Below are 17,610 nucleotides of genomic sequence, written 5' to 3'. Positions count from 1 at the left end.
CCTCTCCGACCTATCATCTTCATTCTCACCTCCATCCACCTATTGCACTCTCAGCTACCTTCTCCCCAGCAGCCCCCACCCCAGAGGCTCCCAGGCTCATTCTTGATGAAGGGATCCTGCCCAAAACGTCAATTTTCTTGCTCCTCCGATGCTGCCTGACCTGCTGTGCTTTTCCAGCGGCACTCTAATCTTATCTCCTATTTTGGTCAAGTTTGGACTTTATTCACATGCGGAAACATCACTTTCTATTCTTTAGTGACAACATAACCTTGAAAACTATTACTGGGCTGTCTCAATTTTTTTTAATTGTTCAAATCTATTCAGTCTTTCTAATCCTTTTACAAGTTTGGTATTATCACTATTAGTGGGCGGCACGGTGGCACAGTGGTTAGCACTGCTGCCTCACAGCGCCTGAGACCCGGGTTCAATTCCCGACTCAGGCGACTGACTGTGTGGAGTTTGCACGTTCTCCCCGTGTCTGCGTGGGTTTCCTCCGGGTGCTCCGGTTTCCTCCCACAGTCCAAAGATGTGCGGGTCAGGTGAATTGGCCATGCTAAATTGCCCGTAGTGTTAGGTAAGGGGTAAATGTAGGGGTATGGGTGGGTTGCGCTTCGGCAGGTCGGTGTGGACTTGTTGGGCCGAAGGGCCTGTTTCCTCACTGTAAGTAATCTAATCTAATATGTATGTACTTTCAAACTACCAATTGGACAAGGCAGGAAAGCAGAGCTGCAGTCACACATAGACTGTGATTTTATAAAATGTTGTAGCAAGTACTGAAGGGTTTGGATGGCCTACTGCTCCTATTAAGTTCTTATATAATGCATTTTTTTCACATTTTTTCCAGTGTTTCTATATCTTTTTCACGAATTATTGCAGGCAAGTTGCTTCATCAAGGTTCTATATAAGATCGACATAACTTCTTTGCTTTATAAATTAGATTCCACCAGAAGTTAACCCCAGTATTTGGTTGATACTTTTATTGCTTTGTTAATCTGTATTGTCACCTTCAATAATTCTCAAATTTATTTCTGGATTCTTTAAAACCTGTGCACCATTTAGATTCTTAATTTCCAAAACTTTCTGTGGAGCCGCAGAAAATGTGGGAGATACTAAATGTGTATTTTGCAACAGTATTTACTATGAAAAAGGACTTGGAAGATATAGAATGTAGGAAATGGATAGTAACATCTTGAAAAATGTACATATTGTAGAGGAGGAAGTGCTGGATGTCTTGAAATGCATAAAAGTGGATCAATCTCCAGGACTTGATCGGGTGTACCTTAGAATTCTGTGGGAGGCTAGGGAAGCGATCGATGGGCTCTTACTGAAATATTTGTATCATCAGTAGTCACAGGTGAGGTGCCGGAAGACTGGAGGTTGGCTAACGTGGTGCCACTGTTTAAGAAGGGTGGTAAGGGCAAGCCAAGGAACTATAGACCAGTGAGCCTGACGTCGGTGGTGGGCAAGTTGTTGGAGGGAATCCTGAGGGACAGGATGTACATGTATTTGGAAGGGCAAGGTCTGATTCGGGATCGTCAATATGGCTTTGTGCGTGGGAAATCATGTCTCACAAACCTGACTGAGTTTTTGAAGATGTAGCAAAGAGGATTGATGAGTGCAGAGCAGTAGATGTGATCTATATGGACTTCAGTAAGGCACTTGATAAGGTTCCCCATGGGAGACTGGTTAGCAAGATTAGATCTCATGGAATACAGGAAGAACTAGCCATTTGGATACAGAACTGGCTCAAAGGTAGAAAACAGAGGGTGGTGGTGGAGCGTTGTTTTTCAGACTGGAGACTTGTGACCAGTGGAGTGCCACAGGTGCGGTGCAGGGTCCACTACTTTTCATCATTTATATGAATGATTTGGATCTGAACATAGGTATAGTTAGTAAGTTTGCAGATGACACCAAAATTGGAGGTGCAGTGGACAGCGAAGAGGGTTACCTCAGATTACAACGGGACCTTGATCAGATGGGCCAGTGGGCTGAGAAGTGGGAAAGCAAATCTTAGCAGGGTTTATACACTTTATGGTAAGGTCCTTGGGAGTGTTGCTGAACAAAGAGAACTTGGAGTGCAGGTTCATAGCTCCTTGAAAGTGGAGTCGCAGGAAGATAGGATAGTGAAGAAGGCATTTGGTATGCTTTCCTTTATTGGTCAGAGTATTGACTACAGGAGTTGGGAGGTCATATTGTGGCTGTATAGGACATTGGTTAGGCCCTGTTGGAATATTGCCTGGAATTTTGATCTCCTTCCTATCGGAAAGATGTTGTGAAACTTGAAAGGGTTCAGAAAATATTTACAAGGAAGTTGCCAGGGTTGAAGGATTTGAGCTATCGTGAGAGGCTGAATAGGCTGGGGTTGTTCTGCCTGGAGCTTCGGAGGTTGAGGGGTGATCTTATATAGGTTTACAAAATCATGAGGGGCATGGATAGGATAAATAGACAAAGTCTTTTCCCTGGGGTGGTGGAGTCCAGATCTAGAGGGTATAGATTTAGGGTGGAAGGGGAAAGATATACAAGGGACCTAAGGGGCAACGCTTTCATGCAGAGGGTGCTGTGTGTATGGAATAAGCTGCCAGAGGAAGTGGTGGAGGCTAGTACAGTTGCAACATTTTAGAGGCATTTGGATGGGTATATGAATAGGAAGAGTTTGGAGGGATACGGGATGGGTGCTGGCAGGTGGGACTAGATTGAGTTGGGATATCTGGTCAGCATGACTGATCAGTTGGACTGAAGGGTCTGTTCCGTGCTGTACATCTCTATGACTGTCTGACTAGGTAACTATCTTATTCTTGATAGAAAAGCACACTACCTTCCAATTGCCAACAGGTTTGATGTTCTCTTGTATTTTGTTGCAACACACATCTGTATTAACTATTTCCCCAAATTTGGTGTCATCCCTAACTATTGTTATTATTTTTCCATGTCCAAATCATCTATAGATAAGAGTAAGTGATATTGTTCCCGGCGTCAATTCCTGTGAATCATTACTTACCAACATCTCGCAATCATCTGAGTAACGACTATTATTCTCTGTTTTCTGTCTAACCAATTTGCTCTCCACTATGCTGCTTGTCCTCTGATTCCATATGCTTTGACTTTACAACTTTACCTGACCTCTACTAGCAGGACCTTACTGCAGTCTTTTTAACCCAGTTAAAACATCTCTCAGATTTGAATAAGAATTCTTATTAGCAATTCCCATTTTATTCCATTTAGAAGCTGGTGCTGTTTTAACATGTACCACATGTTTGTGAGCTGGAAAATATGTTATTATTTTGCTGGAAACGTATGTACAGTGATCCTCTAATATTTCAAATGAGAGTTGCGTATTAGTCTTTCAAACTTACTAGCCAAGTGGAGCAAGTCTGTTAGGTGTCCTAGCAGCTAAAATTTTGAGATGGTCAGCTTCACTTGTTCATTAACAGTGCCATTAAGGCTGTAAACAATACATGGTTCAAAGGAAATTAATTTCACCCCTTCATCTCTCATAGTTCAACAGTTACGAAATTGTCTAGGATAGAGATTAGTAAAGCAAGAATGAGTGACTTGCTTCAGTTTAAATACAGATGTCTGCTGGTTAAATATTTCAGTGGGACCCAGTAAAACATTTGTGCTGTCATGAAAAAGGTAGCCCAATGAAGTTTGGTCCATGGAGCTTTTCCCTTCCTGCATTCTCTGGTAACAGAACAAAATAGTGTGAACATATTTAAAATGTTTGTATTTAGTAATCCCTGGTTCAGTTTGTTTCCCATGGGTTTTTATGATTACCTTATCTTTTCCCCTTTTGCCAATTTCAGAATGGTTTTAATTGTTTGAAATATCACTTTAAATTTTTGCCCTCGTTAAGCAAAACAAAACAAAAATAAATTAGGAACTAATCAGATTTTCAGATCTATTTTCCTTTAGTCACTAAAGTGAGAAAATATGTCAAACCAATATGTTTTGCACACAATCTGTATGCTGTCAATGCATATACACCCTCCTACTATTGGGTATTTAGATTTTATGGAATTACAGCTTATTTCTGTGCAAATCAATGCAAAGTTTTTTTTAGTAGAAGAATCTTTCTACATACCAAACTGACCTATGACTGCCTGTGTCCACATATTGATTCAATTATGCAATATTATTTTGATTAAATTTATCAATAAAAATGAATTTGCATGTACATAATTGAACAAATTAACCAGTTTTTCCAAACATTTTACAATAAATGCAGCCTCAAGAAAGGAGGAATAAATAAGAAATTGCTGCAAGTGCTGGAAACACTTAGAATCATTAGAAGTGAAAAGTGCTATTTGTGCATGGATTTTCCTGATTGTCCATCAAGGCTTTAATAGAAGGTTAGCAGGGGAGCTTGGAAAGTTGTGTCGGCTCAATTACAAACAGTCCACTAAGGAATAGTCAGATGGATTGTATCAAGAGTGACACTTTATTGTGGTTTTTGCAAAGAAAGCTAACTGTTAGGTGGGAGAAATTTCAACATACTGTCAATCCAATTTGTCAAGTTGTTGTAAACGTGTGGCATCATCTGCTGGTTGCCATATAGCTGCCCTTTAACTTTTTCTCTGTTGTTCTCCGACCCCTCTGCACCTGCTCTCCAATTTTCCAGACGTCTTGTTGCTGTTATCAGCCAGAAGAAAGTGCTTTTCTTTCTTGTTGTTCAGTTGATCTCCAGGATCTACAGACCTCACTTTCTCCTTATTGTTCAGTGAGCAAAGATTGAATAAAATTGAACTTGTAAATTATGTACAACTCTGTTCCTAGCAGTATTTATGATAGGAAGCCCTGCCTTTAAAGAAGAACAAGAATCAGCACTGCACTGTGTCAACTCGCCATCATCTTAAAACAATATAAAAGTTGTGCGCCCACTTCCTTCCATAAATATCAATTTCTTTCATTCCAATAAATTTTGAATCTTTATTAGTATTGAATGGTTTGAATGTTTGAAGGTTATTTTTCTTAAGGCTTGCTACACACTAATTTTGTGTGAATGATGTCATCCCCGTATGAGACCTGTTACTGATTGAATTGGATATTTAATGCCCTTTTGTGGAGCCTTTTCAACTCTCACATGGCAAGTGAGATTTTGGCAGTTCCAAATATTAACTTTTTTGTCACAAAATATACATACAGTGGGCCATCTCTTTATATTCCATATCCTCCTAATGATCTATTTACACATATGGAATTTGTTGCATTACAGTAGAAAATGGTGAGGAGGTATTTTCTGATGGCACAAATTATTAATTCATTATTCTTAGTAGGAAAATTGTAGTTTTCATTCTAAATTGCCTTTTTCTTACATTTACTGATAATGATGTGTTATTTTCAATTGGCGAGGCTCAGAAAAGGATCATTTTCTTCCTTTAAAAAAATGTAAAGTTTTTTTTCTTGTTTCTTCAAATTATGGCAGAAAAAGTAGGAAAGCTGCTTCCAAACCAATATCAATCCATGTATGTAACCAGACACTTGAAGCTGCAGGAGAGTGAGAGCACAGAAATGAGTAATAAGGGTCAGATTTTCTCAAACTTCATTTGAAGAAGTGTCTGGCTTGCACTCAATGGAGTAGAGTTTGACTTCGGACATTAGCGAAAAAGGAGTACCATTGCATTGGCTGCAGGTTGGATACCTGATCCTCTGGTCAGTGCTGTTACCTTTAGTGGAATTGAATGTTGGATGAACTGTGCAATGAATTCTTAGCAATTAATTAAGTAGTTGATAAATACTAGAGTTTAGCTATCGTCAGCACATGAAGATTATGTATCCTGAGATTCATTGCCAAAATGAGATCCCCTGCATAACCAACTTATTAAATGCACTAGCCTCTCTTCCTCGATAGTGACTATGAAAGCTCACAATGGAAATGCTAATAAAGAGTTTTCAAAAAGTGATGGAACAGAAGAATACACTTGAATTTATTAATTTTTTTCTTAATATTGTATTGTTGTGCGCAAGTGTTATTTTTGTTTCAACCAATGAAGTATACAGGGGGACATTTTAACTCTTAGCCCCACTGTGAGCAGGAAACTGTTGGGGTGTGTATGAAACCCAGTATTGCTACACACATTGCTCAGTTTTAAATTGACAACATACATCTGATATTACCAAAACGTTCCCCACTCTTAAGTCAGCCTGATTGATAGGCTCACTTTACAGTCAGGCAGGGAGCAAGTAGGTCTGATTACCAACCTGGAGATGATAGGGTTTTTGGAGGGGAGCAAATGTGGATTTAATCACAAGCCCGTCCAAACCATATCCCTGGGAGATTATGGAATGTTACCATCTTGTGGTTGGTACAGTCCAGTCCCAAGGTGTGTGTGTGTGGGGGTGGGGTGGGAGAGGGTTTGGAGAATGAGGCGGAATTCAGAATCCGATGCTCCGGCTGCTTGAAGATAAAAAGTTGCGCTCAAGTGGAAAGAAAGAATGTTCCATGTGTGTGTCCTCGCCCTTGCTGCAGCTGCTGGTCAGCCCGGTTTGAAAAAAACCCTGCCATATATGCAACATCTGATGTCTCCTGTCATATTGACTTACTTAAGATGCCAGCCTAAGAATGGATTGGCTTCCCACCACTTGAGTAGAAGGTTGAAAGCAGTGAATTGGTGGATGTGCTTTACCTAACACACAGTTTCTCCCCTCACCCTCCACTCCATCATCACAAATGCATCCAATCCCACCAGCTCCCCCATGTTAAAACTTCCCTATTACTACTGAATATTTCACCATAGGCTTGTGCAATAAGTTAATTCACTGCTATTTTAGAAATCCATTTGTTTCTTTTAATCTTTTTGAAAGATAAAAGAACCAGGTAGATATTACTTTTCTGAGTTCAACTATATTCTTCTGTGTACTATTATCTTGGAGGTGTGCTCTCATCTGTCTAGTCTAGCATGCAATAATTAGATGTTCATTTATCAGCAGCCACTGTGATGCAAATGCTGCATTCTATAACTAATCTCTACAAGTGCAGAATGAAAATGAGATTTTCTAATCTGCAAATATTTATATTAATTTGAATTCCTAGACTATTTCTGCCACTCAAATTGTACCCCATTCCAGCTAAGTACAAAACAGCATTTAAACTCTTGACAGAAAGGCATCTCCTTGAAGTTTCATTAATTCCTTTTTCCTCTCAGATACATTTTTTAAATGTTTCTTTTCATTAATGGACTATTTTAGTAATGTTTAGTTTCCAGTTCCTCAATTTGAATATTCTCATACTGTTGGCAATAGTCTTTTATCTCAAACACTCAGCGCATCCATACAATGTGTTTCTCTCTCTATTGCAGGAAGATATTTTAAGAGACAAAATGAAGATGAAAATAAATCTAATTATTTCTAATTATTTTTCAAAGAATTATGAAGCTGCCATATGCAGGTTGCTGTATTTGCAGTACAGTATTGTGGGATAACCTTAATTTGTGATACATATAGGAAAATATTATAATGCAGTACATTTCATTAGCCAATATTATGAAATAGAAAGTAAAGCCAATGCTGATAAAGAGATTGTGCTCTGGTTTTACAAAGACCCCGGTGCATAGAATATATTACATTGTAATCTACTGTTATATTCATCACAGATGCAGTTTCTGGTATAACCAGTGCTTAATTGTAAGAGCTGCAGCATCCTACAGACTCCAAAATCATCTCCTCATCTTTTACGGTGCATTGCATATACCAAAAATCCTCAACATGTTATGAAAGATCTATAAGCTCAAAATAATCAGGGACTTGGCTGGCTGGAATGTCATGTGACTTGCACTGTAGTAGTATTGCTAAATACTAGCAGTAATGGGGTTTCATTTCACTGAGCAATTCTCTTTGTTCGTATAGACAGATGTAAATGAATGTTCTCTCATTGACATCATGTTTTAGCATATATAAACCTAGCTTACCTTTATTTAAACCTAACATCAAGGTAATTATAGCATCACACTACTTTTGTTTGAACAATTTAACATTGGTCAACTCAAACTAAATTTAATCAAAAATATCTAAATGATTGACCAATATATTCAAATTGTGTATACAGCCATCATTTTACATTATTTTAAAATGCAGCTAAATTGTTCAGCAAACGTTAAATTCTGATTGAAATGTTTAGGACAGTTCACTGTTTTTAAAACATAAACTAATAAAATTATATATCACAACAATCCCGATTAAAATCTATTTCATGCCTATTTCCCACTGTATATATTAACAAACATTTTACTTCAACTCCAAATAACAGTCAACTATGGAAGGCTGAACAAACCATGCATTAAGGCAGTTTGGATTAGTCTGATGGAAGTACAATATCTATTTAATGGTGTGAGCAATCCACAATGTTTTTCAGATTATGTTGAAAATTGAAAGAATGGTTGAAACAAATTACAATTAACTTATAATGAAACTGGCAATGGACTATTCCAACCTAAATATCAGCCATCTGTCTGTTTGTTGGGATCTGACTGTTATCTGTTCACTTCACCAAAAGAAAATCAGCTCTTCTAACACCTCTGAGCCAATACATCTGTAGTTGATGAGCAAAGTTAAAAATCACACAACACGTCGTCCAACAGGTTTCTTTGGAAGCACTAGCTTTCGATGTGCTGCTCCTTCATCAGGTGGTTGTGGAGTACAGGATCACAAGACACCAGAATTTATAGCAAAAGTGTGACAGTGCCATGGAGCCGTAATGATATATTAAATAAATTTAGATTTGTCTTTCATCTTTTAGAATGGAATATGCTAGTTTCAGTTTTTTAATATGTAAATCCCAGAACTCCTTTTAAGTTACATTCTCAAAATAGCTTTAGCTTTTCTAACAGTAAGTGCCATCTTAGCTCAGACAATGCCTTAAAGGTGCGAGGTTAAAGTCAGTCTGTGTCCCATTGTTAAGTGAGACTGATTCAATTTCTAAAGTGGGACTTACAGAATCTTACATGAATTTATGCAGGTTTTGAGGTTGGACTATAACCTGGTGTTGTGTGATTTTTAACTTTGCCCACTCCAGTCTAACACCAGCAGCTCCAAATCGTTATTTGTGAGGACAGAGTTTTTATGTTTAAATCTCAATTTTGGCTAGCTAACGTAAATTGCACATATACTATTCCATGCAAGTAAGATTTAACTGTACTTTTACAAAGATACCTAAATTAATATGTGCAATGTTTAGTGTTTAGTCAGGTCTGTAAAAAATAATGGTGTCCCTTAATCTTATGCCTTGTTAAAGTTACTTCATTGAAGAAGCACATTGAGCTAGATTTAATGCAGCTTGTCGTAACAGAAAAATGTCAGCCAGGCCTACTTATTCAATCAGTCTTCTGGTGGTGGGGGATGTTGGTGAGAAGCTCATTAATGAACCAATTGGCATCCTTTTTCCCTGAGACCACCCATTTTAGCAGTGCCTCAGGGATTTAACAGGCATGACGTGCCTTTTCCACATTCTCTGCAAACTGTTGAAACGATGTCCCATATTTGGCTGATCAGGGAACCAGCATCAAGAAGGAGTACTGAAAGTCAGTATCCTGCCCCTTCTTTCATGAAGATCACCCTTATCACTATTCTGTGTCTGCAGTCCCGCAGGCCTCTGGTCCATGCTTTGGTGTCACCCCTCTAATTGTGATTGACCAGCACCTTCTGGCAGATTGGATTTCTGTCACTGGGGACCTCAATTATGGGGAAAGTTCAATGGTAGCCACTTAAGTGCTTGCATTGATTCCACCATGCATCTCTGACTCTCCTGTGGACCAAGACCCCTGTCAGCCAAAAAATTCTAACACATTCTTTCTGAGGAGCATTCACTATCTAAAGCCATATTTCCATTTCTATATATTGTAAAATAAAGGTTAATAAGGATATTTTAAGTGATTAGACGTTGTACAAGGAAAATGACCTGATGCTTTTTGTTAAATTGATTATTCTAAAAAAAATCCATAGCTTTCAGACTGTCAGAATAATGTACAATTACAAGTCGTCTTGTGATCATTCAAGAAATATTTATTGTTGGAAGAAAGAGCAAAATTGCATGAGGAAAATCAGCTGTTTACAGACACGTTTGTCATCTTTTTAGGCATGTTCAAACTCTTGTAAGTTGTTGGAATATAACACAAATGTAAATTACCTTTCTCTTTGCTATTTCTCAGCATTAAGCTTTGTTAGATTTCATTTTAGTATTAAGATTACTATGTATATTGGTTAATATGTTCAAATTAGAGGAAGTTATTGAAGTTTTCTTTACTATTGGAAATCTGGCTATCCACAAAGTCCTGGATTTATCAATGTTGAGTATAGAAAATCAGTAAAGGAAAATGTCGAGTTAAGGTTAAAAACAGATGATGAAAGCACAAGGCTCCTGCTTGATTAGAGAACTGGCATTTCTTATGTTTGGATGGATTTCTCTGCAGTATCAGTTTAAGGGTATAATCCCGTAGGTTTGGATCATTCTCAGTATTGTAAGATCATAAAGGACACCGTATTTGAGTAATAGGAATGTGGTATTAACAACATTTTTTACTCAAAGTATTATTGCAGATAACATAAACCTCAATTGTTCATTGTATGCTGCTGTCCAAATACTACAATATTTTAATTCTAACTTAGACTTAAATAAAATCATAACAGCAACCAATGCAAAGTCAACTTTGAATCATTGGGTGTAGAATCCACAGGAAGTTTGAATTTATTACAGTCTATTTCACTTGTAGCACAATTACACGGAAAGTTACAGACATAAGTTTTTATCTGGGGCATATGTTGTGGATTTGCTTACATTATAACCATGCACAAATGGAATAGATGTATTCTGTTCATGGCATTCATGGAATTGAGTACGAAAAATTTTATGAATTGATGTCCAGTACAGGTATTTCTTCTATAATGTGATGGTTGTGTTCTTGTGCAACCCTGTGTTATAGAAAAATCACATTTCAGAAATAGAGCTCAAAGTGTTGGCAATGTAATCACGTTACAGCCAACACATGTTAAAAGTTCATGCGTTAGAAAGTATCCCCAATTTGTCAATTGTGTTACAGCGGATTCACATTAACAAAACATGCGTTATAGTAGAAAGACCTGTATAAAATATGAACAGCTGTGGAGATCAGTATCCAATACTATTATTGGACATGCTATTACATTTTTAGCAATTCATAAATTTAAACTGCCTGAAGCTCTTACAGAAGAAAATGTGGGAAGTGAGTACAAGTCTGTAAGTTGGTCAAGGTTTTCAGACATTATAAATTGTGAGAATAAGGTTCAAGTGGATTTTGAGCATCTGTTGAACCCATCAGACTGGAGTTTAGGAGTTTGTTAGTGTATAGGGAGATCTTGCACAATGTCTCCAGTTGGCCCACATGTCAATATACTTGAAGTTTAAATGTTGCTATTCTGGTTTATGCTTGAAGCTGAAGGTCATGGTGCATAATGTCCACAAATTCATTTATTATTTATGGCACCTTGCCACATGGTTTACAGAAAAATTAACCTACACTTGATTATGTCAAAATATTTCTGTCAAATATGTATATAATAGAGGACAGTGGGCATTTGTAAGTGAACTAGAAAACAATTAGCCAGTCAAGACCTTGAAGTGTCACTCATTACATATGTTAAATTTGAACTGTTTAAGATGATTAGCATGTGGAACCTAAGATTATGATGCATTTTAAATTCACTCGTGCATATGGTATAATTTATACTTTGTGCTCATACTACACACTAAATATTGATTTTTTTTCATTTAAAATTGTTTCTTTTTACAATTACAAGTGGAGTTGAATACAAAATCTGGAGGTTATACTTCAGTTCAGATGAGACTATATCTGGAGTACTATGTACAGTCTCCTGTTTAAGGAAGGATGTTCAATATGTTGGAAGCAGTCTGAAGAAAGTTTGTCGTACCAGTGTCTAGACTGGATGAGTTTTCTTATGAGAATAGGTTGGAAAGACTAAGTATGTATCGGCTGGCATTTAGAAGTAAAAAAGATGACTTGTTTCAAATATGAATCCCTAAAGGGACTTGACAGGGCAGATATGGAAAGTATGATTCCAATTGTGGGAAAATCTAGAAGAAGGGATCACTGTTAAAGATATCATCATTTAAGACAAGGTGAGGAGAATTTTTCTTCTGAGCTTTGGGTGTCTTTGGAACTCTCCCTGAAAAATGTGGAAATGGAGTCTTCGAATAATTTTAAGGTAAATAGATGCTTGATAAACAAGGGGGTGAAAGGTTATCAGGGTGGATGGGAATATGGAGTGCTAAGATCAGTTATCATCTTACTGAATGGTGGAGCAGACTCCGGGCTGAGTGGCCTGCTCCTGCTCCAAATTCATAAGTTAATATGTTCATATTGCTAGTGAGGCTTGACAATCAAAGCATTGGCCACATATCGTAAGTCAAAAAAGATAGGATATGAAGGTGCAATGGATGACATGTAGGGCTATATTGTCATTTTCTCCATGGAGAAAATATATTATTTTGTATAAATTACAAACAGGAGAAATATATTTAGGAATATTCCACAAGGCAACAAATTGTCAGACTTCAATTGCAATATAAATATATATTGTGGTTAATTGTCAACAACATTGTAACATTGAAACATTAACTCTTGATATAAAGTAATATTGGAATTAAACAGTAAGTTCCTGAGCAGCAATTAGTTTATCTCCACTCTGGTTCCTTGTTGCATTCTACCTATATATGCTGAGAATTGACCAATTTTTAAATGCAGCAAAGCATCAAAGGCATACAGCCAGATGTCACAAATTAACTTTCTTCATCAAAGCTTTGATTGACATTATTTCTGACTTAAAAGGATTGATTTATTTGGACTTTTTTTTGCTGAAATAACTGTGTCATTTAAGATTTGCTTCAGCCTGAGGTAAATGCTGCAATCCACTGCTATGTAGGTGCAGATCTAATAGTTTAGGAAATGTCACTACCTAATGGCCATATCACTGGATGACTGTCCTACTGGAAAGGTATTCATCAATGGGTTTATGCATAACCCTCCAGTGAGTCAGCTGCATTTTGAAATTTGTGGTCCCTCATCATTCAGAATTCAGGAATCACTGAATCCTCACAAAATCTGCGAGTAATTTAAAAAGCAGGAGAGGGTCAATATTTTACAAAAGACTACTTGAATAATGCCACTATGTAAATCTGTTGTCGCGCATTGGAATAATGAAGGTATTCCAAACTCTCTTTTTTACCCTACAAATATTGCATATCCCTAACAATGCCTACAGTTGTGTCAAAGTTTTATATGAAATGTGCCAAAATCAGTTTGAATTGTGGTCAGTGCAAAAGCCTGTACAAAATACATTGTTTTGAATGTGTGTGCATAACCGTTTTTTGGCCACTAACCCCCGAGAAGCTCTTCTCCGGTTCCAGGGCCCTCCCTTTCAAACAGGGATACAACACAAACAGATAGACAGAAAATCATTTCACAATTTGTGGCCCCCTTCAAATGTGCCAGGGCCCCTAAGGCCCCCTGTTGAGAATGGCTGGCTTAGATGTTTATCTTGAAATAACTTGCCTAATCAGGCTGTCTTGAGGTTAATGTTAAGATGCGTGACTTTTGAAATGACCCCCTAGGGTAAGCCTTTGTCTGAATTTCCTCTTTGCACTACTTTTGATGTTTAGCCTTTTGAAAGTACATAGAGTAGCACCTTTACTAAACCAGTGGATAGAGAAGCTATAAGTGAAAGTAATTTCATCAGTAACTTAGAATCCCATTGTGCAACTTCAAGATAAGCAGAATGCCTTATTCATCATCCATCTTGTATTATGCTGAATGTAGAACTAGTTATTAATACTGTTGTGCAAAGCAAATGTCCTTTTAAGTATCATCTTATGTAGCAATGTTTTCATATTAGCATATGCTACATTGAGAATGCTAAAATGTTTATGGCATTTAATATATTAAAAGGCAAATTGCAGTCAACTGGAGTTGAATTTAAGGTTTTTAATTTAATAAAGTGCTTGCAGCTAATTAACAAGTTATTATTCACAATGAGAGGTGGAAAGTCTTACAGAAGATTGGGTTCGAGGATAAAACTGTTGTTAGGAACAGGTGCGTTAGTAGGTGCTTTTTAATAGCATGACTGTGTTCAAAGGTGTTACTCTTATGAAGTACTATTATTTTCCTCCTTTTATCTTCCAGACCCAAACAATGACAGGGGCAGTTCCACAACAGGTTCACAAAATGTACCGGAAGTGAAATATTTATCAGAAAGACGACCTCATCCATCACTGGAACCCAATTATCCACCAGAAATTCACAAATCATCACAGCACAGGGAAAGGAGGATTAGTGAACAAGAAGAGCCAATAGGCAGAAAAGATCACAGCAGACCAACCAAGGAACACCACACTACAACCTGGAATGGTACTTCCAAAAGGAAAGAAAATGGACCGGCAAGGAGGAAGGACAGATCACCTGAGAGGAAACAGCGTCAAGAAAGAAAACCAGAAAATGGCTACCATCAAAGGTCTCTTGAAAGAGGTAGGGAAATATCAATGATGACTGCTCAAGATATGGAACGGAATGAAAGATCTCTTGGCAGATACAAAGAGGGACATTATGAAAGGAGAAAAAGGTCACCTGAAGGGAGATGGCAAGATTTGCCTGATAGGAGGAGGGAGAGGTCACCTGACAGAACAAGAGAAAGGTCACCTTACAGGCGGAAAGAAACAACAGTTGAGAGAAGAAGAGAGCGGTCACCTGAGAGAAGGCGGCATAGATCATTGGACGCAAAAAGAGACAGATCACCTGAAAAAAGAAGCAAAGCTGATGAAAGATCAAGGCACAGAGATGAACATAACATGGAGAAAAATGACTTTATTAGAAGTTCTAGGCAATCCCCACAGCCTAGAAGGAAGGCTATTCGAGAATGCAGCACTGATCTCAGCATCTAAATGAAGGATTATGCACTGGAAAAGTCAAGTTCCGTCTAAATGGGCAACATAGGTTCTCCGAATAGATCCAAAGTTGATCATTGCTTGTCAGCTTGAAAAGACTAGAGGCCTATTAATGTAAAAAGAAGACTACAAACAAAAATGACACTGTACATACGTCAGGAAAATGTTAACAGTAAAATGTGCCTGACCCAACAAAAGCTAGGGATTGCTCAAAAGGAAAATAGTATTGACATTACATGTGAAATGTAAGCCTTAATTGTATTATTGATTTTAGATAACTTGCCAGATATTTTGTTAGTCTTTGGGGTGTCTCCAATATTGTAATGAAACCAGACGACATTAGCACAAAATAATTGCACTTTGTCGAAACACTATGCCATTTTAATATGAAGTATTTTTCTATATCACACACAAGGTTTGGACGCTTTCTGAAACATCTAAGAATTGATGGATATGGTATAGTTTAAGCTGGTAAATTGCTGATCAAACCATAAAAGAAGAGCAAGCTTCTAATCTGGAGTAATATGACTCATGATATTGATATACTCATGAAGGAGAGTGTGTTTAGATTAATAGAAAAATGGCTAAAGAGACTGCAGACTTTAGCAACAATTTTAAACAGGTGGTATATTCAAGATTTGAAGTGGAATAGTCATGTAAATTAATTTGATAATTTCTAAGCCAATTGCAAAGGGGGACTGTGTGGTGAAGGTCTGCTGTGGCACTGCTTGAAAAATGAGAGGAGAAACTGCCTAGCTGAGCCATGAAGAAGCTCTTCATTATTGTTGAACCACTAAGTGAACTGCTTTCAGTGCTTCAGTGTGTGTATATGTATACTGTTCACATTTCCATTACAACACGAAAGTAAGCATTGCAAGTTTTATCACTGTTGTTGCCATGGTACTGTACAAATGTATGACTAACCATCTTGTGTACAAAGTTTAAATTGTAATTAATAGAGCCTGTTGGAAATGTTGCCTTTCTTGTAAAAAGAGTGAAACTATGGCAAAACTAGTTGTGAGGAATGTGATAGTGTTTATATTTCAGAAATTGAACAAACTGATTTATGGGACATATTTTAAAGTAAAATGATTCAGGTATATAAAACTGTTTTCAAAAGGAATACTCTATCAGTAATTATTAAGTTTTTGTTGGTTTTGAAATTCTATTTCTTGATGGTGAACCTGCCTGTATATTATGAAACACTTGTATGCAGTCTGTGTTCTTTAAGCATTAATTCTTGCAATGTGCTATAGGCCTAATGTTCTGCTGTGTAGATTGAAAGCAATATATGGGCAAATCTTTTTATAAAACACTATGCATATATAAATACTACATTGTTCGTAGCTTGATCCATGTGGCTATATACATAACTTTAGTATAGTGCAGTATAGTATGTAGATGTTAATATTATTCGTATAGCTTCTTCGCCTCCCCACCCCAATCCCTTAAACAGATCACAATGTATATGTAGCTACGAAAAGGAGTCTGTGAATGCTATTTTTATTATCAAATAAAGTTTTCCATACAAATTCATCAATTTAGTGTTGATGATTGTTATAAAGGACCTATCTGTTTCCTACTATCTTCAACTATCTGCGAAGCTTTATTTTTAAAGGATACTGAAAAACAATGTTTAATGTTCCACTGTTACCTCACTTTACATTGTTTTATTGTGTGCGCCTTGGATCAGATAAGCTAGAAATACATGGAGGAAGAGGTAAAGTTGCAGCAAGTAATTGGCATTAAAAATAAATGTGCAAAGTTGGGCCTGACAACTTGTCTTTTCATCAGTGCCGAATCTTTAAAATCATTAGAAATGTCCTAGTGTGCAGCAGCTTACCAACAATGGATTTTTAATGTTGGCTTCACAGAAGGAAGAGAATCCATTTGCACAATAGTCTTGCATGGCAAATTTGTCTGCAACTTCTATAGATACAAATGAGAATGCTTACAGTGACAGTAATTGTAATTGTTCACCTCAGTTTGTGTGTACAGTTCTGATACAATTCATGCATGGTTTCCTGGTGAAAAATAGATTGTTTTCTTCCACAGTAAGAGATCTCTTGATCATGGTTTAAATTCTCTTTGATAAATTCTTAAGTTTTCACTAATGAAATGAGAACGTTGTCTTAAAGAATGGCAGAAAGCACATGATTATTAATTGAGCACTAATCCATGATCCCAAAGTATAATTTTAAAAAATGACAGTTTGAGAACAATAAATCAGTTAATGGCTTTGGAATTATTTTCTTTGTTTGTTAATAAATATGCCCATAGTTACAAAATGAAAGATGCCAGCCTAAGATGTATTTACATTTGAAATAATATATGCAGTTTTTTTTGGTTGATAACTGTTTCATTAACTGGGAAGATAAATACAACCAGAACAACACTGACAGATATGTGCAAATAATATATTGATAAGTCTTGAAGATTAAATGACATCTTTAAGTGTTGCCTTCAAGATATGAACTCAGTACTTGAGCTGTATTATCATAGAATCATACAGCATAGAAAAGCTCTTCGGCCCATCAAGTCTGCCCCAAGTAAAGGTACCCTGAATCTACACTAGTCTCACTTCCCACTACTTGGCTCATAACTATGAATATTATGATGTTTCAAGTGTCATCTGAGTAGTTTTTAAAGGTTGTGAGGTTGTCCACTTCATCTACCCTCCAGACTCCCAC

The 17,610-nt window shown here is 37.1% G+C and overlaps 1 protein-coding gene across 3 annotated transcripts in view; it reads left to right on the top strand.

The window, feature by feature from the left end:
- The window catches only part of magi1b (membrane associated guanylate kinase, WW and PDZ domain containing 1b), a 443,982-nt gene extending 427,542 nt beyond the window's left edge, over positions 1-16,440 (top strand). For all 3 annotated transcript variants that reach the window (XM_060835674.1, XM_060835673.1, XM_060835672.1), the window contains one exon: positions 14,163-16,440. In XM_060835674.1, the coding sequence (XP_060691657.1) occupies positions 14,163-14,917 (755 nt within the window). In that variant the 3' untranslated portion in view covers positions 14,918-16,440. The remainder of the gene's footprint in view (positions 1-14,162) is intronic.
- Positions 16,441-17,610: the final 1,170 nt, after the last annotated feature.

This window comes from Hemiscyllium ocellatum, chromosome 14 (assembly GCF_020745735.1).
Source record: "Hemiscyllium ocellatum isolate sHemOce1 chromosome 14, sHemOce1.pat.X.cur, whole genome shotgun sequence".
NCBI lineage: Eukaryota > Metazoa > Chordata > Chondrichthyes > Orectolobiformes > Hemiscylliidae > Hemiscyllium > Hemiscyllium ocellatum.
Note: the sequence above shows the minus strand (reverse complement) of the source record. Positions and strands in the feature narration are given on the sequence as shown.